A 24,662-nucleotide genomic window follows, 5' to 3' on the forward strand; every position below is an offset into this window, starting at 1 on the left:
CAGTATGCATTACTTCTTATGCTGTAAACCTTTTACCACCTAGTGATGGGAGGGTTTGCTGCTACTATTATTTATGGAATGAAAATGTATTTCATTCACTTGTTGTTTTTTTCCTGGAAAAAAAAAAATTAAAAATGTGGCTCTTTTCTAACGTTCTTCTTTAATATTTACACATTCTGAAAAAAAACAGCACTTTTTCATCGTCTGCCTCTCCCAGGCTTTCCTGTGTTTAGTCAAGGGAGAGCTGGGATACGAGGTGCCTGCTTGCAATGAACAATTCCTCCCTATAAAACAGGGCCCAGCTTCTAGAGCCAGTAATACCCACAGGCAGAGCTAGAGGAAACTACTACCCTCAAAGAGCTTAACATGAAGCATTTATTTCAAATGGAAGCGTTGAAAAACTTACAGCTTTTCACTGCAGAGCACTTGAACAGAGGTGGTTCTGGCACTTTTACCTCTTCAGCTTCACAAACCCAGTTGTTCGTGTGTTGTGGTGCCTGGCAGATAAAGGATTGGGAAGGGACTCGACACATCCAAGGTATTCTGGAAACAGCTGACTTGGAAGCTTAGAACCACTTAGGTTGCAAAAGACCCTTTTGAAGCCGAATTGGATTCAGATGCAGGCACTTTGAGGAACGGAACAGAAACCCACAGCCCTGCCTTTTCCAATGTGCAGCCTGCACCGATTAATTTCTCTGCTTTACCTCCCCAGAATAAGTTCCAATGAGCTAGGGTGGAAAGCAGCGGTAACAGCTTGTCAGCTGTGTGCACAGACACCACAGCTGCTTTGACACCGGTTGTTTTAACACCCAGGGCATTTTTGCTGCGGTAGTGCTTTAACAGACACCTTCTGGAATGTGGAGAGGGAAGCACTTCATAGGAGGATGGGTATCATTTAGCTTCTGGCCTACAGGAAGGCACTTGGTGCTCATTTTAAAGGCGAGGAACCTTGATGAGGTTCCTGCTGTTACAAATGAATTCAGTCAGTGGTTAGGCTGCCACTCAGAATGTTCCTCTGGGCCTTCAGGTTTCAGGCAGAAACGCCTGTGAGGGGTTAAGAACACAAGCAGGTAAAATGGATAGAAGTGACAGGGACCAGCTGAGATCCCTGCTCCCACTTTGCGCCCTGACAGCCTCTTACCCTCTTCTGAATGGTAGCTCCTTATTTCAATTCTAATTCTTTTTACAGATATCACATTTAGACTTTAAAATAAACAAACAAAAAACCCAACAGCAGCACACATGTAATGTCAGTAAGATTCAGGTGCTGTGGAACCAGAGAAAAGAAACCCTTGATCTTGATGGGAAAGAGCGGGGATATTTCTGGTTTGACATCGGCGACCTGAGGTGTTACATTTCATGATTCTACTCAGGGACTCCAACTTACTATTCAAGACATACTCTTTCACACATAACTTTAAAAAAAAATCTTAAAAATTTAAAATCTGTATAAGAAATCTGTAAATCCAGTCTCAAGGATAAATCATCTGTCTATTTACATTTGCCCTTTCTTTCAGCATTTGTTTGATGTCACACAACTGTTGACTGAAGTACCGTTCCTTATGCCATTACAAGTTATTTAGCTCCTTTGCAGTATCTGACAAACTTCTGAGAGCAGCAGAATGCTTTTCTGGTGACAATCTCATATCTCAACTCTACACACAGCAGCCCCTAACTCAGGGATCATAATCTCAGGCCCACGGAAGTCATTCAGTCTTTCAAAGCTGGTGATAGAGGCAGAAACTTGGAACTCCCGACTTAAGAGCTTAACCACATGACCACGTTTCTTTGAGTGAAGAAGCCTGCAGATCGCATGACACGAATCATTTCTATGAACTATTTCCAAACAGGCAAATTTGTAGAATACACGAGTTGTAGTCCCTTTAATTACTTTGATTTTGTGAGGTTTGGTCCGTCATGATTCCATCGCTGTTTCTGAATTGTTGCTGCTACTGCTGGCCAAGGAGCTGCAAGCTGCAGAGTTTGCCGCGCCAGCCAGAACAAGTCTCTCTCTGTTTCCAAAAACTTCATTCACTGCAACACAGGTAAGTGATTGCTTACTTGTTACTTTCCCAGAGAGAAGAGCACTACGGCAAGTATATACCATGGCAAACAGATAGAATGGAAATCCTAACCTGATGCAGTTTCAAAGCTTTCTCAGAGTAGAGATTTTAAGCTTACATATCAGAACAAGCCATCTCCCATGCATGATAATAAAAATCACAAGTTGTGTTATTTCTCCCCCAGAGAATCTCTACATGTTTCCCTGTGCATAATTCCTTTACTCAAGTACTGTGAAATGGATGAGTTTTGTAGAGCAAAACAGTTTAAATTATTTATTTCTGGTTTTGGTCTCTGGTTTCCACCAAGCTCTTAAAAGCCTTCTCAAAAAAAAAAAAAAATCACATCACTGAGTTATATGCAACTAAGACAATTGATCAAAACCAGTCCTCAATTTTCGTCCTACAGGTACTCAAGGATGTGATACTTTTTTCTTTATGTTCCTGGTGTACACAAGTATGACATAGGTATTATAAGAGATAAGGTATTACACTTCAGCTACAAGAAAATAATTCATGGCAAACACAGTTCTCCAAGATAGAAAAAAAATAACAAAACAACATTTTTAAGCTCAAAGTGTGAAAACATCCAGTCTTTGTGTACTTCATTAAAAATGTTAACCGACAGTTTCTCTCAAAACCATACTACATTACTCTATATACAAATACAGTCTGGGGGTAGGGGGGAGAACATCAAGATTCCAGAAAATTATAATGTTACCTGCAGAAATGGTGCTTATATCCCAAACACGCAGCCCTTCTCGCTCTCCTCCGAAGGCAAAAACAAATGGGAAGTCAGGGCAGCAAGCTGCACAGAAGAGAACACCCTGGGAAGAAGGAAGAAAGATTTTATTTATTTATTTATAAATATCATCTTAAAACAATTTTACCATCTGCAAATACTTTCACCAGGCAAGTTTTAACGAATTTAAGTTCTCTGTTTCTTGACAATTGACTTTAATTTTGTGACTTTACAAAATTTTAAGAGCTGTTGATTACAATTAATAAATCACATCTTCACCTTGAACCCAGCAGATACACACTGGAGTACCCCTAGTTCTAGTCCAGAACATGGTATCTAATTTTCAAGTCTAAGGCTTTGAAGCAGTTTTCCAATTACATCTTGAATTGAATACTGCATTGTAACGAGAACGATTTACACAGAATACACAGATGGGATTTTTTTTTCCTAAAAGATGCTATGTAAAACAAGATTCAAGTTAGAAAACAGATTCAGCAGACAGTTTATATAAAAATCCTCTTGGAACCAAGAAATGAAAGTTACCATTTTCATATCCCTGGAATGGATTAAACTTGGTTTGTCTCCCAGGATATCCCAAATTTTCACATATTTGTCCGCAGATGATGTCACAAGGCACCCTTTGACCTGACTGCTCAGCTGTAGCCCTGGAAGATTAAGAATGCATGGCTATGAGAGCATCACGGAATCACTGTTTCAGAGACGAAGATACATTTTGAAGTGAAATCATAGGAACAAACCTAATGTTCTCCTCACACTAAGCTCTGTTCCAGCAAAAAGAGGCAAAGAGTTATTAATAGTTTTATGTTAGCACTGCTCCCTACCCTGAGAGAAGTAACAATCTTTTGAGAGCAAACTAACTTCACGTAGGTCTATTTTGTTTCTCAAACTAATGACAGTAGCAGTACAAAGTTGCTTCTTACTTCACATAAACTTCCCCAGGTAGTTTCCTTCCTTCATTTGCCGAGCACCATCTCCATAGCCATACGAGACGACAGGGCATACTCATATGATCTCATTTTACGCACTTAATCGGGTGCTTCAAGTTGTGTTTCATAGCTCCTATACTGGTCAAAGTAGTCTAAAGCAGAGTGTGTGATAACCTTCCCACGTGCCATACCTAGGTCACCACCAGGCTGAATGTTGGTATAAAATAATTACGGATACAGAAGGTAAACATTACAGTTCATAGTCCTGGACCAGAGTCCATAGTTTCAGTCCTTCCTCACCCAAAAAGCACAGGGACTGTGTCCCAAATGAACAGATCTGTTTTGACATGTTTATTCTTCACAGTATTTGCTGTGAAAAGTTCACCATTTTTAAAGTCCGTTTCTTACAGTGGCTTCTCAGCACAGATTGTTTCACAGTCCAGCTACTCATGATCACTACGCACAACCTTTTTTTTGTTTTGTTAAGGAAGGATTCACTACCACCTCAGTCATATCAGTTGAAGACATCTTCCAAATAAGCCTTAGCACTGGAAACAAACGCGATACACTCTCAACTTACCTGACACCTCTTCCTCGTGAGCCTTCAGAGTAAACAGCGGCTTATCAGAGCGAGCATCCAGACAGTACACAAAGCCATCCTCTGTGCTTGCCTAAGGAAACCACAATACTTTAAAAACAAACAGCTGTAGCCATTCATCTGAAGAAAGCTTCTATGACATAACACCCACCCTCTATTAAATCCCTGTAGTCTGAGACACTTCCAGTGCTTCTCCGTCGGGCATGTAACACATAGTTCTGCACCTCCCAAGTCAGACTCCACAAGCCTGGTGCCCGAGCTGTTCCATGTATCTAAACTACACTGCACTGACATACGTGGAAGACATAATCCTGGTCAAATTTCTTAATTATATTCTGATTTGAAGACGTTTGCACTGCTAGGGTTGGTTGTAATGCTAGGCAATGAAATACAGAGCCTTTCATCTCTAAACCAACAGTTCAAACTTTCTGGAGCCACCTAGTAGCTGCCCAGTAGACCTGCGCAAAGGTAGTGTGACTATACTGAGAGAGATCTACATGGCAAACCCAACAGAACTGAGCAGCTGCTCTTGTGGGCTGTATACACAAAGCAACAGAGAACGAGGCAGATAACTGAGATATCAAAAAAAAGTTTTGTTTTTAAATTCTGTTCAAAAGCTTTATTGTAAAAATCTTGATAAAAACAAGCTATTTTTACTTTATACCAGGTAAGAGAACAGTGCCCTCTAGTGCTGATGTGAAACACTGAATTAGTATTCAGGATCTTAACTAATTAGCTCCTTCTCTGCTGCAATTGTCTCATTGCATGAAATGTAACATTAACTATGCAGAAGACAACACATCCCAGCCACTGAATGCTATGACAGCATAGCAAAGATGCCACCTCTAGCATGAAAAAGGATCAGCATCAATGGCTTCCACACCATCACAATGAGAAGAAGATACCAAATAAGTAACTGACTTCTATATATATGTTGAGAAATCTACCTAAGAACAACCTCCGGCATGTTGCATTTTGAAATAAGCAATGCTGACAGCCCAACTCTCCATCAGCTCTATTATCTGATTCAGAAACATAAACACAAAGATACAGGCTAAACAAAACAGCCAACAGGCCAAGAAGAGAAGCATATATACTCACTAAGAAATTACAAGGTGAAAAGTGATTCCAAGTTACTCTTTCAACCTGACCACTAAACCGCCAGATTCGATGGTTATCTTGTGGACTTCTGCAATCATACAGCACAGCTGATCTATCAGGAAAACAGACAGGAAGGGGAAAAACAATAAAAATCACAGCAGAACACTTTATGAAGTTTGTTTTACCACTGGCACCTATAGAAGGTACGTATAAACTACAATTCAAAAATTAAAATGGGAACTTCTTCAATACGTAAGACTTCTAACTAAGTAACAGATGTTGAAAACCTCTCAGATAAGCACAAGCTTTTTGCATAAGCTTCACAGTTGCACCTTGGTTACATTCAGTGGGGCTATGTGAGACTAAGCAAACAGAGCCCAAACGTGCTCAATACATTAGGTGCTTACTATATAGGAGACCATAATGCATATAAATGAATTATGAATGCACTTTAATAAAGTCAACTAATTACTGTTCAAAAATAATGCTCTAATTCAGAAAGCAATTTATGATACATATACATTTTCAAACATGCTTTAACCAAAATAAATAAATAAATTTAAATTTGGTTAGGTAAATGCTAGTCTGAAAAGGAGAAGGAATAGATGGGAGTTAGCAGGTCCTTTGGGATTCTTTACAGACACGTGCTCAGGCAAGTGGTGGCAGAATCTGTCCAAACCAAAAAAGCTCCTGGATGCAAGCACAAGAAAGGAGCAATGCTGTCACTCTTGCAACATCTCACTGCAACCAACATCCACAATGTAACTCATTCCCACTCTACCTTTAATTAAAGCCAAAGAAATGTGAGATCTGGTTTTCTCAGTTCCTTTACCAGGCATTTTCTAAAACTGTTTTAGTACATACAGAATTTTTTATGGTCTAACTTCCAGGTTTTGAAAGCATCTGCCATCATTCACTGAATTGCCTGCAGTCCTTGGATGCTTTACAAGAGAAATCCACAAAGGCAGTCTACTAGTTTATGGACAATATACTGGTTTATAGGTGTGCAAGGGATTAAAGGGCTAGCTAAAAAGGAATTGAGAAGCTGAAAGAAGTCCAAATGCTGAGACTATATTTTTATGGAAGAAAACAGAGGGGAAGAAAGTAGACAGAAGCAGGTTCCCAACAATAACGCAAGGTTTTTCTCCAATACTTTTACTTAAGCAGACGTAGCAAGAGCATAAGACAAGCCAGAGAACATAAAGGCTTGGCCAAAGACCAATGAGTTTTTTAAATACATTAACACAAGGCAAAGCCTTAAAAGCAGAATAAAAATTCATTTCAAATAAAATACATGGTTATAGCACAAAATTTAAAAGTTATCCCTGTGAGATGAGAGAATAGAGAACTTTTTTTGGCTGGCAGGATGTATAAGTAGCTAGTCCAAGTGAGCAGACAAACCATTTCACAGCAACTCCCCGCTGCAATTACAGGATTGCCTGTTAAGCTTTGGCTATGTCGTGGCTGTCAACAGGGGCTATGCAGAGCTGACTGGGACTTGAAAGGCCTTTATATCTCCAGTCTGGTCTTACAGTTTGGAAAAACATAGATAAGTTTTTGCAGGGATGAGCAGCGGCACACTCCTAATGCAGAAAATGCCAAAATGCCAAATTATGAAATAAATTCAGTTTGGAGCAGACACCTGGCACAGGAAATTGCAGTCCAGATGGTTAAAAGATTTAGCTTAGCTGAGGAAGAGGTAAGGAAAGCTGCATTTTGGCCACGTACAAACCTGGCTACCTCAATGGAAAAAAATAACCTTAATGGAAAAAAATAACCTTAATGGAAAAAAATAACCTTAGCCACTCTAAGTGTAACATTTGAAAATATTACCCTGACATACTTATCGTAAGATCCAGAAATAAGGGTCTGAGTTTCAAATGGATGAAATTGCAAAGTCTGGACCTAGATAACAGGAGATTTCATTAAAAAATAAGTATTGAGATAACACATACAGAGACTTCCTTTGAACAAACATAGCAGACACAGACACACAAAACAAACAAACAATCAAGCAAAAAACTCTCAGCACTTTCACCAAAAGAAATGAGATGATTAGTTCATTTCTGATGTACCTATCACTCTACATATATACATTTTCTAAATTATATATTTTGGTAAAATTTATTTTAAAGCTTTCTTACCTACAACACACTGTAAACAACACTCGTTTCTTTACACAAGACTTACAGTTTGACTTCTGTTCAGAGATCTACTTTTTGTAGATTATAGCAGCACTATCAGATTCCCAACCTTCAGGGCTTTTACACAAAAGGCATTTTAAAAAAAATAAGCAAACAAACAACAAAAGCCTACTGCAAGTCTTCCCAAAATTTCCTTAAGGATAAGTAAAGTAACACTTTTAAAATCAAACACTACGTTGTCTGCAAAAGCAACTAATTCAGAAATCTAAAGAATTCTGCACAGTTGGCTGGAAAATTATAGAACTGTTGTTCTAAGGGTTCACTACCAAGCAGCTACTGAAAAAATGCAGTATTTTTCTCTCTGTTTTTCACAGTGGAAGACGCATCGCAACTACTACATACCTTGTCTGTGTGTAGCGTCAGGCTGGCTGCTGCCTTACCAACGGACATATCCCACAAAATCACAGTGCTGTCAGCAGACGCACTTGCTAAAACGTTCCTGATAATGCATCAAAAGCGAAGTTTAAAAAAAATCTTTATATAGACACAAACTAATAGTGGTCACAAATCCTAAATACATACAGAGCCTGATTAAGCACACTGGTCTATGGCCTATGTATCTCAAGCCTAAAGGATAACTTCCCTGAAGGTAACTCTAAGTTACAAGTAAAGACTACAAACAGACCATGTTATTTTAGTAAAATACTTATAACACTGACATTTTTGCTTGCATTTCCCCCCCCACACCACTTAAAAATATCATTTAATGGAAGACTTTCTGAGCAAAGCAAAGTGAGAAAGGCTTTTAGGCACTTTGTTTGCTTTGACAGAAAGTTTTTTTAAGCATAACCTACACAGCTTCGGTTTGTCAGCATATAAGTACAGCTAAGAGCTGGACAAACCTATTTTTAACAAAATACTTTGCTCTCCGGTATCTGAGTGTTTATATAACTAATAAAGACCCAACACTGTACACCCACCCTACAGCGTTCACAGGAACCACTAACATTTAACAGTTAGTTTACAGACCCCACATTTCAACTTAAATTTGATCAACTGTGTCAATAGCAATAAAAGTTTTTAAGTTTAATCAGAAGAAACTCAAAACATTCCTAAAGCTTGTCAAAAACACCCTACAACCACTGCCACTGCATTTAAAAAACAGATCTATAACCTCAACATGCTGCTTCTGCTTGAAACTGCTCTTCTTCCACGTTCCCCCCTGCAATGAAGTGTTTCTGACTGAGACACCTAACAATCTCCTGGAAAAACTGTTCTCCCAAACAATGTTTCAAGAAAAAGTTACAAAAATGCATAGTGAAGGCTATGAGAATATGTTACATTAATGTAAGTACCATTAAGACCTACAGGCAGACAGTTATTTATAGAGAGCTGTCACAGCATGTCTTGCTTAAAGAAAAAAAAAAACAACAACATTCAAATGTAAGCTGCTCCAAGGAGTTCTTTGTTTCAGCCCATAAGCCTCCCATTTCAAAGGCTGCTTTTATTTCATGAAAGACCTATCGGTATCAATGTGCTCATAACTCTGTATATTACTGAATTATACATTCCAGACATCTTAATTCTTGTAGCTGTAATTTCTGTGATTTGTCTCCATATTATCACAAGACAATCATTTCCAGATAGCATGAAAGCTACTCTTTTGTCAGACGGGTAGAACGAACAATAACTAACACACTCTGCGCCTATGCATAATTGAAGAACAACAGACTGCACTGTAAATTAAGGGTGAAGCCTATGTATGTTTATCGTATGTCTATGTGGGTGTTTCCTCCTTTGTCTAAATAACAAGGAACTTTAAGTAAATGCTGATACCTGCTGATTGGAAGCATGCAGAATTGACTTTGTGCATCTTCAGAGACATTTATGACAGCAGGAAAAAAAAAACAACTTATCAGTCTGTATCTGACTGGTACAGTTTCAAGGCCCATTCTGAAGATCCTTTGACAGCTGAATCGTTAAAAACCACCTACGCAATAACAAGTGGCATCTTTATTTCCATCTGCACATCGCCCTTGACCTCTCCCCCAGGATGGGCCAGCTTTGTGTTGCTTCAATAGCACCACTTTATTGCTAGCTCGTTCAGGCAACAGAGAATTCCCAAAAGCCAGAGTCATTTCTATAGCTGTGCTGTCAGGGCTTTCACACTGGTTTCTGTTCACAGCTCTAGGGCAAAAGGCAGAGGGGAGAGAAAAAAAAAACAACACAAAAACCACAAAGTACAGCAAGGACTTCCTTCTATAAAGCTACTTCCATCTTTTGAAATGGTGTTTTAGGTCATTGGCAGATTGGCACAGATCAGGGCAAACCTTGTGCTATTCCAATTTGTCCATCTGACTTAAATGTAGCTGATTTTTTGAATGGCTTGGACACCCCTTAGCCCCGCCTTCACCTGGACAACTTGCAAATATAAATGATCTGCAGCAATATATACATATTAAAGAAATTAATAGAAATAATAATTTTAAAAATAGCTTTGAAAAATAAAAAGGGGACAGGTATTTCTGAGAATTGATTCATTTCAGCCCTGCTTCCAAGTTCAGTGTTATACTACATAAAGTTCTGAATTTGTGAAAAAAACATGCCTAATTAAGTATGCTGATTTGTATCCAGCCATTGCTATTGAAGTACTCGTTTACCTGCTTTGTTTGTTCCATGAAAGATCAAGCACAGCATCAGTATGTCCTTCCACCGTTCCTTCTGCAGATAAATTCTGTACATGCAGATACAACATCAACAGGCTTTAGAATGCTACGCCTTCAACGGAAATCAAACATTAACAGGAATCCCTTAAATGCCTGCACAAATAACTGTATTTTCTCTTACTTGCTGCAACAAGGCTTTTGGTAGAACTGCGCCTGCAGTACCTGCACTTCTACTCCAAGTCTACTGCTCCATCCACAGCAGGAGAGCTTACAGAACCAATAACTCCCTTCAGGCTATAGAAGAAATTTCATTTTCACCAGTTAATGTGCAGCCTCTTCAACTTTTTTCTTAACGCTCCTGGCAGTTTCCTCTCTCTCCTCCCCATCAACCGCACTTTTGGTCCTTGTAATTGCCAGCTCCTACAAATTCTAATTGAAAGTGGTTAAGCTTTGAAGGAGTCTTCCAGGACAGCAACTGGAAACCACCTATAAGTCACCCCAATCTTTTTCTGTTCTTTCCTCCAGACTTTATTTATCCATACACAGGGCAAACAGCTTTTCAAATTGAGGTAACATTCATGAATGATTACCTTCAACAGCAATTCTAATAACTCAAGGATTTTCAGAAGCAAGTTTCAAAGAACAAATTCCCTTTCTTGGGGTATTTTTTTCTATTGTTTTTAAAATGAGAATGTTTGAGAGCTCAAGAAGTAAAACCCCTTCCCAACTACACACAGTGTGTTCTACAACTGACTAACACTGAAGTGCCCCTTTGAGAAACTAAGATTAGCTATATATCAAGTGTTCACACCCGTATTTACTTTAAAGAATCTTTAAGTACTTTATGAAGAATCTATTACAAATAAATTATAGAAGATTAAGTTACGCTATCTTCCATACTTGCTCTACATACCCAAGAATTTGGACAAATCACCAAGGCACACTCAGGTCTACAACAAGGGTAGGATTCAGACCACAGAACTTGGCATCGAGTTGAAACCTACGCCTTACTCTTTCGTAATTAAGGTTTTCTCCGCAGTCCACTAAAAGAAACTCAGTCATTCTCCGGGCGTGTCTCTATGCATTCACCCTAGATAATCTCGATGACTACCTTAAAACATGCTTCAGTTTTAGATGGATAAAGCTAACAGAGGTGAATCCTGACTAACAGTGGTTTATTAGAGTAAACCCTGTCCTTTATTGCTCAACACCTTATCAGCTCTCTAAGTCATGGGAAAATAGCAGTTTCAGCCTCCTGTATACTACCCTAACATTATTTTCTGTAACCTGTCTAGACACCATCTTTCAACATGACAGTGGGAATTAAACCAGACTACCTATGGTTTTATATTTTTCATTGTAGGAAAGAAGTAATAACAATAATTATCCTTGCTCTACGTTTCTTCCATTTAACCAATACTTACTTTTTTTCCTTTCTTTTTCTTCTTTTTCTCTTTCTTGTTGCCAAGAGAAAAGACTGGTTCTAAGCAGTCCACTATATCAAGGTCCCAAATATCAATAACTGGGGTCATGTTACCCACTGCAACGTAATTTCCTACACAGAAAAATGCGAAGGCAACCACTTTTAGTTATAAAAATAGTGTATCTGGCAACCCAGCTGTTGCTGCTTTCTTTGATTAGGTAAGATTTATGTTTACATGCCAGAATTTTCTATCTGAATGTTTTTGGTGATTAGAACTGACAAGAAGTGGTTTAAAAATACTGACAGCAGATGTTGCCAGAAAATTCTGACTTGCTCTTTAGTACACTTCCCCTTGAGTACAAGTAACTTTTTGAAGACGACATATAAGGCACCACATGTAAGGAAAACACAACAAAAAAAGAACTATGTGATATGGAAAAAGTCTGTAAAAACGGGAAAAGGATTACTAAAAACATCAGCATATATAAATCTCATTGTGTTTTAAAGTTAACCAACTGCATTGGCCACAATGAGTTTAACAAAAGCAACCTTTCATTTACAAATGTAAAAAAAAAAAATCAGATTAGAGAAGAGCTTGTTTTGGTCTGCTAATTAACAATAACTATTTCTAATTAAACCAGTATTTTAGTCACATGACTTGTTATGCCAGAAGCACCAAGAATAAAACTGTTACACAGTTTTTCCCTCTTAACATCTTGGGTTTATTTCTTAGTCCCACTGGAGAAAAATACCTAGTGACAACATGACAATAACATACATTTCAAGTGAAAAATACTCTTACTTGACAATTACAGCATCCTTTGTCATTTACCTGATGATTCATCAGGATTAGGATCAAAATTCAACCACTCCAAACTTAGAGGGTAAGCAGGCAAGATAATATCATGATGTACATAAAATGAGTCTTCTTCGTGATTATAAACTGAAAAAGAATTAGAGATATACATGGCATCAGTGAAGAGGAAAACCAGCCAACTTATAGTTCACTTCTAAAGAAGGAAGATGTGGCAAACACTAAATTCCCAAGGTGATCTGAAATGCAAATTTGCGATGCGTTCAGAGTTTCAACGCAGAGGCCAGAGCCTCCAAATACTAATGTTATGGCTCACAAAACTAAACATAGTGAACTAACATTCACCTGCATACTTTAGATAAGGAAGTGACAAGTTCAGCAAAATTTAGACAGTTTGTTCCTAACTCTCCACACTACTTTGTAAGAATCACTTCAAAATAAATGCTCTGTACTATCACCATTTTCTACACGAGGAGATATTAATGATGGTTTAAACATTAATTTTACAGAATCAATAATTAAAAAAATGAAATAAGTCTAGATTCAGTCACATGGGAAATCAGGGTAAAAGACAAACAGTTTTCACACAGTAGGGAGCCGAAGACTCCAAAAACCAAACCCAACTCCCTGTTCTACACAGCCACATGGAACAAACGGGCTAGGCAAAACCTATTTCCTAGCTTCATTGTAAGGAACAAATCCTGTTACTTACCATGGACCTCCAAACTACAGTAGTCTTTATCAACTCTGCCACAAAGGACAAGATTGTCACTGGATTTAATCAAAAAGTCTTCCTGTTCATATTGATCCTGAACAGTGAAAAGGAGAGGACAACAGACGTTAGCAAGGCACGTACACACACGCGACTGCACAAATACAAAAGGCTGAATCAGTAACATTTTCTAACCAGAACTGAAAGCACTCGAAAACCAACGCCCTGCAGCCCGCCCACCCAAAAAAACCATCTTCTGATGGTAAATGCAGAAAGGCAGGAACCAGGCTCCATCGTGGGGATATTGAGTAGTTGTTATGCAGGCTGAAGGAGCGTTTATGCGGACCTAGCTGGATTTAGAGAAATGTTTAATTACTAAACATGAAACCATCTCTTGAGGCTACCACAATGCAACCCGTTGCTGAAAAGAAAATCACCACCAGGGGCCCACATTTGTATCTTATTTCCCTTGGGCTCTCATGCCTGGGGCATTTATATAATGTAACACAGTTTCACACAATAAGCACACTGTGGCTGCTCTTCACACACGGGAAGCAATTCCAAGAGCATTAACGCATTGTCCACTTTCTGGAAAATATTTCCAGAAAAGTGCTGCCTGCAGCTATACTGGGCATTCAGCTGCACCAGAATAGTTGTAGCCTCCATCCAATTTCCATTGTTACTGAGGAATGGAAGGCATTCCGGGAATTTTTGTTAGTGGAAAACTAAGAACTGTACATAAAAGTCAGTAATCTTACACAGACCACCACCCTTCAAATATACAACACATACAGGACCTTTTGGCTTTCATGTTGCCAGCTTTTAATAATTTCTTTTTTATTCACTCCAAGCATTTTTTCAATATTTGAATTCTACTGAGTATTGCAATTCTTTGAGCTAGTCAAGTTAATGCTGCGCAGTGCTTGCTCTTCAACAGCGGTGGTAATAAACACCAATAACATAAAATGTGTGCTGGAGAGTACTAAAAAGTATTCAGAATCTGTGGAAAGGATTTGAGCATAGAGGGCTGAGAAAAGGGAGCTCCCCTTTTCTGTGTCTGGAAGAAAGCCAGCTTTTCTGACACAGAATAAATAGGATCATAGAATATCCCAACTTGGAAGGGACCCACGTAGCTCACGTTCTCCTAGTGCACGTACCTCTGACTATAAAATCCCTTTCAAAGCATTTATCTTCTCTGCTGGTACACGTGAGCAAGAAAAATCACCAATGGCTCAGTGGAACACACGTAAAACGTACAGTGCCCCAAACTGAATATAGCAAGTGAACTCGTTTTAAAGATGCACATATACCTTCCTCCCTGAGCTTTGTTATGGTACGTGAAGCCACCACAACTTCTCGTGTGAGATCACACGTTTGACAAGGGTCCCTTACAAACAAACTGGACATTGTGGTAGGAGCCTGCAACTAGTCTTACCTTTCAATTTTGAAAGCTTTGTGAAGAATCTAAAATAGTACAGAAACTACAGCTACCAGAAAAAAATCAGAACCTTTATGCTTAGCAAAGGTCTCAAAAATTCACCTGCCCCAGATGATCACAGTCCTTGCAGCTCTCTAAATTATATTGTCTCTTCGCATGAAGCCTCTCCTTCTGACTGACTTCTGTAGCCTCTCCCTGTACATTAATTCAGACGGCAGTTACAATCCATCTTTCTAAATTAGATTGCTGGATGTTCTTTGAAGTCTCTCCATATCACTTCTGAAGAAGCACCCCACATTCTAGGTAAGGCAACACCACTGTTACATACAGTGGAAGGATTACCTCGTGCCTCACACGCGGCATCTCCATTTACCACAAAAAGACAAAGAGGCTGCGCAACAGGACAGCGCTGCCAGTCAGCCTGTGGTAGACTACAGCCAGAGATGACTTCTCCCCCTGCAGAGCTCCTACGAAGCTCCTGCCAGGATGTTCCCCATCTGATATTCGATGGAAACTGATACAGGCAGAAATAGGCGATTATGCTGTAATTGATGCTTATTTAACGGGGATGTATTTCTTCAAGACATAGCCCTAATATCACATGATTACTTTTCTTTGTAATCCTGTTTTCTAAAATAGCCTGGGTCCATCTCAGCTCGATTTCTTCCACAAACTGGCGGAAGATGTAAGAGGCTTGTAATCTCACAAGTTGTCTAATTTTGGTCATTAGTGACCTGCGATACTGAGACTTGTTATTTCTTCAAGCACTTTCTGTGTCCTATCAGGGAGCTGACAAGCCACCTCCACGTGCGGAAGTACACGTCCTAAATCATGAGCCAGTTCACCTTAACATCTGACTTAAAGGTAAAAAGTGCACAGAAAGGGGGCTGCACAAAGCAGCCTTTAAAGGAAAAAGTTCTGTCTGAGCAAAAACCCGGCAAGCCTTTTAAAAGTGCTGCAAGCACCTAAGACCCCAAGGCAGTCTGGCAGAGAATTAGACTTAAATAAATTCTAAGCTAATGCTGTTTAAGATATTTAGCATTTGTATAGTACTTACAGTGTTTTTTAGAGTGATGTAAGGATCCTGATCATTGCTCCCATACACTGCCAGACCAGCTAAAGTCTCTCCGAGCTTTCTATCACCTAGATGGGAATTTCAGAACATTTCTTACATGGGTCAACGACAGGTGAAGTTAGACACTCCTGTACCAGTACCTGTATTGCAAAGTATCAGGAGTGGGCTAAATGAACTTCCAAGTTCCAAACACGAGGAGAACCTCAGTAAGCTACATTGCTTAGTGCTTTCAGGGACTCTTGCTGCTGTGCTCCGGCACTGCAGCAGGGGGTGTGACAGCCTTTCCAACGCTGCTCAGTTCTTGCATCAGGGAGGAGGACACTAAACTGTTTCACTCACTAAATCACTTCCTAAATTGGGACGAGGAAATAATTCAACACGTGAATTTCCAGCACTTGAAACAAAGCACTCTGTAGTTTTAGGGTACTCGTGCCTCAAGTACCACAAGAGGTGAAAAGGTTCCTCATCTGCAACGCGTATCTGACGTTTAAATTTCTCTTACCTGTGTCTTCCTCTTCATCATACTTATCCAAATCATATTCAGCCAGTTCATCGTCAGTCAGCTTTTCGGAGGTTTCCTCCTGGTCTTCATTTTTAGGAGAAGACTCAGCTCTTTCAGCAGTGGCAACGTCCATGCCATCTGCCGTCTGGCCCTGCTCATCTTCATCGCTATCATCAGCGCCTTCCCTGTTTAAAGACAGACACCCCCCGAGGAAGCAACACGGAGTGGATGCTTCCAGGAAATCATTCAGCGGCTTGGTAACAAGATTTCAGCACACAGTCCTGGCTGCTCACATGAACTTCCAGTCTTTACGCCAATAATTTGGAAACCTACTCACTCCTTTCCTGACTTCTCCCAAAATAGAAGATGTCGTTATTCTCAGGCTGATAGGGAAAGTTTTTTCTTGCACATTTTCCTGACAAAGCGTGGCATAAGTTTTGTTTGGTGGAACTAAATTGAAGTGTGTCTAGATCTCTTTCTCTTGCCTTTCCTTGTGGATAATTCAGTTTCTGTGAATGCTTGCAAGGAATTCAGCAGAAGGAGCGCAGAGCAGACGCTGACTGAGGGCCTAAAGCGGACGTGCCAGGCCTCTGAGTGCAGCACGCTCCACAGGAGCTCACCCCTGCCGAACACAGCGCGTGCTGCCCTCCTGCACACAGCTCCCAGGCAGCAACCAGCCAAGGTGGCTCTCACAGATGGTGGGACCAGGTGATCTCGGAGGCCTTTTCCAACCTTAACGATTCTGTGATTTCTAAAGCGAATATCAGATGTCTGTTTAGTAGAAGCACTTTGTATAACAGCGTGAGAACTGGAAACGAGATAATTAGAGATACTAAATTCAAGCCTGATTTATGACCTTTGCCCAGGAAAAGAAAAACTGGTCAATGTCATAGGATCATTAAGGCTGGAGAAGACCTTCGACATCACCTGGTCCAACCATCCCCTCACTGAGGGCGCACTCAGCTCCCTCATCCAAACCACCAATAAAGACACTGAAGAGGACTGACCCCACCGTTAACCCCTGGGGCACACCACCGGTGACCAGACGCCAGCTGGATGTCACCGCGCTCACCACCGCCCCCCGGTCCCGTCCGTGACCACCGACGGGCGCCCAGCCCGCCCCGTGCCCCCCCCCCCCCCCCCCCAGCTCACCTCAGCCGTTCGCGGGCCTCCCCGACGAGGCGCCGGAGCTCGTCGCGGCTCAGCTGCACCTGGGGGGGGGACACGGGGCCGTTAGGGGGGAGCCGAGGGGACCGGGGGGGCGCTGAGGGGACGCTGAAGGGACCGGGGGGGGTCCGGTCCCGCCCCGCCCCCCCCCACCTTGTCCGGCGTCTCCTTGGCAACGCCGCGCCGCACCCACGCTGCGCACGGCACCGGGCAGCTCATGGCGGCGGCGCCGCGTGCGGGACCGGGGGCGCGCGGGGGTGGCGTCACGGGGAGGGATCGGGGAAGGAGGAGCGGGGGTGGCGTCATCGCAGCGCGCCGCGGGGGGGGGGGGGGGGGGCAGAGGCGGGGAGGAGGGGCGGTGGAGGGGGGTTTTTGTGCGGAGGGGGCTGTGAGGGGAGGTGCGTTGGGCGTTAATTAGCGGCTCTGTGCAGGGCTGTTGTTAATTGTTGGCTGCTCAGCTCCCCCTGCAGTGCTCCGTGCCCCCTCAGCCAGCCTTGTGTTTACCGAGGCACTGCCCAGAGGGGGCACACACGCGCTGCTTCCCTCCCTGCACACGCACGGTCACAGAGCAGCAGCGTGCTGTGGGGGCGCTCCGCAGCGGGCGTGCAGAAAATGAGGGGAGGGGAGAAAAATGGGTAGGACAGCTGCATAGACGGCCTGCCGAGCTGCGGTTACCAGTAAATAACTTCTCTTTCGAATCACAGAATCATTAGGGTTGGAAAAGACCTCCGAGATCATCTGGTGCGACCATCACCCCACCACCAATGTCACCCACTAACCGTGTCCCCAAGCACCACGTCCAACCTCTCGTTGAACACCCCCAGGGACGGTGACTCCACCACCTCCCTGGGCAACCCGTTCCAGTGCTTGACCACTCTTCCATGTTTCCTCTGGAGTTGTGCCTGGAATGTGCCTCAGACCCATTTCTTAGCCTCTAATGAGCAGAGGTGATTTTCATTTTCTCCTGAGGCACCTCTGCAAAGTAAGGCAAGACTTGATAGCAGCGAGTTTCACTGTTCCGGTTTAGTCACCTATTCTGGTGTCAGAGCCTTCTGCCTGTCTGATGTGAAAAGCACTGAAACACTGTCCCTAATTCTGGATCCACTTATGGAGAATTTGAGGCATTTGACCCATCCCAACCTATCTGAGGAGGCAAGTGCTGGGTAGTTCTCATCCACAGGAAATGTGTGTCCCTGTCTTGTTCCAGGTGTCATCATGAAGGTTCAGCTAGGTGAAGGTACCTGGCTAAGCAGAGCAAACTTTTATTCTGGCATGGACTTACCAAGTCCATGAAAAGAAAAAGCAGGGTCAGTAGGAAAAGTCAGTAGGAAAAATGACTCCACTGAAGGGAAGGGGTCAACTTCTTTTTTAGGGTATGTGTCAAAGTGCTTGGAGAGTATTACCCTTCACACTAAGTAAGGGTGGAGGAGAGAGGGGAGCTGATTAGTGAAGGTGAGATATAGAAGCCACCGGTGCCAGCAAGCTCCCCAATAATTATTTAAAAACTTGGAAAAAGGGTGCTCCAGAGTCCAGGGCTCTGCAGAGACCTTGAAATAACTTGAAACTGTCAGAAATAGTGTAAGCATTTCTAATACGGCAGCTGGAAGGTACTACAAGGCCATGAGAAGGTTCATACTGCAAATCATACAGGCTGTAAGCAAGAAAACAAAAGGAATTTTATGTGTTTTGAGAGAAGTGATGCTGCAGGCTTGTTGCTGTGGTTCAGCTCACCTCTTCAGATGAGACAAGGGTAAAGGCATTGATACACTAACACTGAAAAAAAAAATCTTCTCTCAAATGAGCTGCAAAGTATGTGTTGCAGTCCCAGAGATGCAGAACAGCTAAAAGGGACGTCACAACATCAAGAAATCCTCTAACTTTGGACAGACATAAAGAAGTGCTTACGAGTTGCTTTCAAACACCAAGGGCAGCCACAAAAGTCCTCAAGGTTACCTTTTGATTCTCTATTTGCATTCCCTGGGTGATTGAAACGAAGAGCATGAATTGGAGGAAACCAAAGGAAGATCAGTTCCCAATAGGGCAGCATCTTGTTAGGGGAGATAACATACCCTGCTTGCACACAGCAGCATAGCCTGGGGGGAAGAACTCTGATAGCTAGGCACAGGTAAGTTTTCAGGTGGTTGAAACAAGGCCACTTTGGTTTTCTTTCATCCAAGATCTCAAGGTGTTGTCTGGGAGATAACCACCCTCCCCGCTTTAGAAGATAAAGCATTCTAGCACCAAGGCTTATTCTCCAAAATCTTAGGTTTTGCTTACCTTTATGGAATAAACTAGATCTGTTATTTATCCATTAACTTACTCTTATTTTTTATTGCTTATGGAGCATCTGTTTCCCCAAAATGTGCCCTAAGAGTTTGGGAGTGAGAATCCTATCACCCCAGCAATAACCGCTGTAAGGTATTGCTGGAGCCAACGCAGAAGAAGAGAGGGAAATCCAGTCAGTGACCACTCGGCAAGCTGGAGGAAGGATGGCTGGGTGTGGAGAGTGGTCAGGTTTGTCCTCCATTTGAGAAAAATGACTTTAAATATATTGGTAGAAATCCAGTAGAGGGAAAAAGGGAAGTGTGGGAGGGGAAGAACCAAGAAGCACATGAGGGTAGGACACAGTCAAGGCCTTAGCAAGCCTCACACAGAGAATGGATAAAGTTGAAAATAAGCGTAAAATGATACAACACACTAGGGCTCCGCTAGTAAAGGAAAGTCAGTAAACATATGCATATGGGAAAAAACAACTGGCAGTTCTCCAGGTGCTGTGACTCTGCCAAGATATGCAAGTTTTACTTATAATTGTTGTTCTCACAGCCGGCAGGGAGTGGTGCCTATGTGCCTTCGTGTCAGCGTACACATGAGTGAGCACTCGGAGGAGAAGGGGTCTGTGCGAGTGTGTCGGGGCACCATCACATCTCTGTGGGCAGATGCACTTGTGAAAACACCAGAAGACTCCCACCCCTCCAGCTGTGCTGCACCACAGCAGTGAGGGGAGATGCCAGGGGCTGTATTTGTCTCAATGGTGGGACGTATTTGATACTTCAATGTCTAAGAATATTGCCCAATATCAGCTGCTTCAAGTGTTCATGATTTCAGGAAGAGACCTTTTTTTTTTTACAAGCTTCTGGGCTTGTAGGTCAGAGGGGCTGGGAAGCTCCAGAAAAGCAGAGAGGCAGTGGGGCTGTGCTGTGTACAGCAGCATCCTGGGCTGCAAGGCTATCTGTGCAGATTTGTGGATGTCATCTTAGATCTTTGTAGCAAAGCTTGGAGATAGACAGCCCACCTCTTACTCTGGAACAACAGCCCCCTTGAAACATTCTTAAAAAAAAAAAAAAAAAAAAGGTAATTGAAGAAGCTTTCATTAAAATATAAAGCTCTCTTGACATGGAAAAGTTTGGCTGATACTGCTACACACCTACAAATATGCCTGTATAAGCCACTATGCAGTATTCTTAAATTTATTATTTCTGAATGGTTTAAATGATAGTGTTACTTTCTAAATAATCTAATTTAAGCTGAGATATACAATGATTTTTTTGTGTGTGTTACACAGATGCCTCTGCTGCTTATGCCCCCAGTAGACCTACATCAAGCACTTCAGACAGCGGTCTCCTGTTTGGACAATACCGGAGGCTCCTCTTGGGTAAGCCTTGCTGTGTGGCACTGGTGGCTTAAGACATCGCTGCCCACTTCTGCCTTGTAGAGGAGAAGACACAGCAGTGGGCAAGACTGTCCTAAACCTTAATTATTTTAGTGAATGTGTGCCAAAGCCCTCAGTTTCTACACGTTAAGGTTGTCCAGAAAACCTACAAAAAATGTGAACTGGCTGTAACAGAAGCACAGATGATTTTGCAGAGAATGTAGAGCAATGTTCTTAATGGGTATGTCTGAACTTCTCTATTTTCTCAGGGAAGAGTTAACTCAGATGCCCAGAAATAATACTAAATTGCGCCAGTATCGATATTCTCCTTGGGAAAGGAGACAGACCAGAGCAATTTGCTACAAGTGAAGTTTGCTTTGCTTTTTTTCCTAGTGAATGATACTGGGGAGGAAGGGAAGGGGGCCTACATCTGCTACTAAATTTTGACATTTGTAGTCTTGCCACCTGTCGTTACCACACTCAGCTCCTGGACGGCTGGGCTTGCAGAGCCTGCAGGCACCTGACAGTGCCAGGATCCTGGTCTGGAGCCACCCTGTCGCTTGTAGCAATGTTTAACTCGCATGACTCACATGTATGGATTTTTCCTTCTAGGCCATACTTGAAGGGATATTACCGTTTTTTGCCTCCTGGATCAACTTGTTTTGTAATAATCTGGTACATTATAAAGGAAGGATCTGATTCTAAATCCACTAAAACTCACAAGGTACAATTAAATTTAAAAGTTAAAAAAAAACAACACTCAAATAAAAAGATTTTTTTCAAAGCTTGATTTTACTGTCATGCTAGAATTAATCATTTCCCTCTATTTACTTCTGAATTCTCCTTGATACCCATTTGGCACTTAGTTGTATGCACTTACAGCAATACTGCATAACAAAGCAAACTCCCAGACTTTTGGGTCTTCACAAATCCAAACTGGCTGGCTACCACACATCTGCAGATGCTTAATTTTAAGCACCATGGCACTCCATTCCCTTGTCTTACATGCAGGTTTTTTTTAAAATATCAAGGCTCAGACAGAAATTTTTGGAAACAGCCTCCATGTCACTTTGTCAGAGGCACAGCGACCATACTGACAGCAGTGAGTGGGGAGAGAAAGCACCAAAAGTTCCCGATGCAAAATGCTGGACACAGGTAGTTTCTGGGAGATGCTTCTTGGGAGAGCCCCCACAGTCCTGCTGCTGTCTGAAGTACACCGAGAAACACCTGAGCAGGAGAAGGAACAACAAAAACACTCACAGCAGCCATTGTCTAGGCTAGAAAACAATGGAATTTTTATTGAACAGAGATGGCTCATAGACACGCTCCAGAGAGTTCCACCTGCTGTTCAGCAATACTCATTGCCATCTGATAATAACCTATGGGGGCAGCTGTATAAAACAGGAATAAAATACCAAATTGCTATAGTCATTAATAACTTTGCCTTCCAAATACAGAACTGTATGTTATTTAAAGTCTGAAAATAGACTACAGTTGTTAGCATTTAAACCAAACCTTTATGATAACAAATATACAAAAAGGCAGTCAATATATTAAACATTTAAATCAATAGCATACATTTCTCAGAGGTAAACATTGAGCAAACAAAGCCACCAATGATGTTCAGAAGTCAGGTAAAAGTTTTAAGGTCAAGCTCCAAACACTGTAGCTTTCCTAAAGCCATAGTGGTATTACACTTGTATCTAGCCCCTAAATTGAAAACTACATAGCATGAACATTTGAAAATACGACATTTGCTATCCAACAGGAAATTGGAAGTTTCTTCAGTCCTCGTTGTATTTATATTAAAGCACCTGCGGAGACAGAGGGCAGTAGGAGTTAAGCACTTTGCTTTGCTAGGTTGAGGTTTTAGTTCTGGTACAGGTGAGGGCAACAGCATCCTCACATCAGACACAAATTCCAGCACTGATGGAAGAGAAGTATTGCCTGACAGATAAATTGCGTGAAAAATCAGCCTTGCAGCTTGCATGAAACAGCATGGGATTTGCATACCTGTCTATTTGCTGAAAGTCTGCGCTATTTCTACTGCACAGAAAGAAGTCTCCTTCAGTAGTTGATCTAATGCCTGAGTTTGAAAGCTTGGGATACATACATACGGTCAAAAATAATGTGACAAGTTTACTACCAATAAAAACGTGTTTTAATGCCAACAACTGATAAAAGTTCATATTGCAATATTGCTCACAACATAAATGTACAATTTGCACAAAACATGGCTCTTCAACATGAATATTTTGCAAGCTACAATATATATATATATATAATATGTATAATTTCTTTCCTTAAAGAATTATATGCTGGAGTGCATGCAGAGAATTTCAAAGCAGTAACACAACAGGAGCAATCACTTGTTTACAGGTTACTGAAACCATTCAATACGAAACACCGGGATATTAGATAAGCAGACAGACAGATAAGTAGATGTACGGACACACTGCTTTTTCGTGGGCCTTCCCATGTTATACAAGAAGTGCCGGTTCCTTGTAAGCTCAGGTTCCTATGAAAGACTGATCCAAACAGGGCTCTGAACGTCCCCCACACTCTTCAACCATCTGAAACCACAAATCACTTCTGCTGCAGGTGACAGCAAAAGAGGCACTTGTCCTTTAGCCAGGAGTGGAGGCAAGCGATCTTCTCCATGCATAACACCAGTTCCAATCCTATTCCTATGTTTACAAGCAGTGGTGGTGAGCATCTATCCATCCTATGTTTTGGCTGGTCCCCAGCAGTCTCCTATAGCCTTTACAGTTGGAAACCCAAGATGGGAGAACCTGGATCCCCTGAACAGCAGTGCACAGCACTGCCACCGTTCTCGTCAGATATGTACAAGGCATGACACGTCCCCTCCGGTTAAAAATTTACATAAAGTATATACAAATAAAGCTATTCTATCAAGGTGCAAGTTTATTATTCTCCGGTGTGTTCTAGCGAAGATTTCTTAAAAACCTTTATACAAACCCCACCGGGAGAGTTTACACAAAGTTGACGTTTTGTCATAGTTCACTGTGTAAGCTTTGTTCTGCAAGCTCCGGAGCAGAAACTCCCATCCCTTTCCCTTGGAGTTCTGCCTGTGCACAGGACTGGACTTGGTAGACTACAGTCATGTCTAATATAATTTTTTGACCTCAATACATTTTTAACTGGGGTGAATTGGCACCTTTTTTTAATTTTTTTTTTTTTTAATCGCAGGAAGTCATCAATCTCTACGAAATGAAGCAGGACTTGTAACTGGACATCGGGGGGTTGCGGTTCATATGCCCAGTCCAGCTTTCCTGGCTCGATGGGACTGTTTGTGGTATGTGAAGCTAGCACAGTTTGGCCCTAAGGGTATATTTTTAAGTCCTTGGCACTATTTTACATTAGCTGATGGCAGGCAGTGCCCTCAAAGAAACATTAAAAAAAAAAAATCAAATGCAATTTACTAAACAGTAAACATCAGCCTGATCCACTAAACAGATGGATATGGAATGCAACTTGTCTAAAATTAGAATGGTTGATGTTTTCTTGGGCAGGTCTAAATTCGTAAAAATCTTTCCCACCCCACGCAGGGCTCACTCTACAGCATGTAAATATAAGATGCTTCTAATAAAGTCATTGGAAATG

General features: G+C 41.6%; 1 protein-coding gene across 1 annotated transcript; it reads right to left on the reverse strand.

Annotated features, from left to right (window-relative positions):
• Window positions 1–355: 355 nt before the first annotated feature.
• On the reverse strand, window positions 356–17,661 carry PWP1 (PWP1 homolog, endonuclein). The gene is made up of 15 exons (XM_035569228.2): window positions 17,543–17,661; window positions 17,375–17,433; window positions 16,223–16,407; window positions 15,703–15,788; window positions 13,208–13,304; window positions 12,514–12,624; window positions 11,683–11,813; window positions 10,253–10,326; window positions 7,995–8,091; window positions 7,292–7,353; window positions 5,449–5,560; window positions 4,330–4,420; window positions 3,346–3,467; window positions 2,782–2,887; window positions 356–2,034 (listed from the first exon to the last, which is right to left on the reverse strand). The coding sequence occupies exons 1-15, from the start codon at window positions 17,606–17,608 to the stop codon at window positions 1,916–1,918; spliced, it is 1,518 nt and encodes a 505-aa protein (XP_035425121.1). The 5' UTR covers window positions 17,609–17,661; the 3' UTR covers window positions 356–1,915.
• Between the last annotated feature and the right edge of the window lie 7,001 nt (window positions 17,662–24,662).

The sequence above is a fragment of the Cygnus atratus genome, chromosome 1, assembly GCF_013377495.2.
Source record: "Cygnus atratus isolate AKBS03 ecotype Queensland, Australia chromosome 1, CAtr_DNAZoo_HiC_assembly, whole genome shotgun sequence".
NCBI classification, from domain to species: domain Eukaryota; kingdom Metazoa; phylum Chordata; class Aves; order Anseriformes; family Anatidae; genus Cygnus; species Cygnus atratus.

Coding starts and splice junctions, on each gene's coding strand:
- PWP1 (XM_035569228.2), bottom strand. CDS start 17,608: ATGAGCTGCCCGGTGCCGTGCGCAGCGTGGGTGCGGCGCGGCGTTGCC. Junction 17,434..17,542: donor CCAAGGAGACGCCGGACAAG/GTGGGGGGGGGC, acceptor TCCCCCCCCCAG/GTGCAGCTGAGCCGCGACGA. Junction 7,354..7,994: donor TGACGCTACACACAGACAAG/GTATGTAGTAGT, acceptor CCTGTTATCTAG/GTCCAGACTTTGCAATTTCA.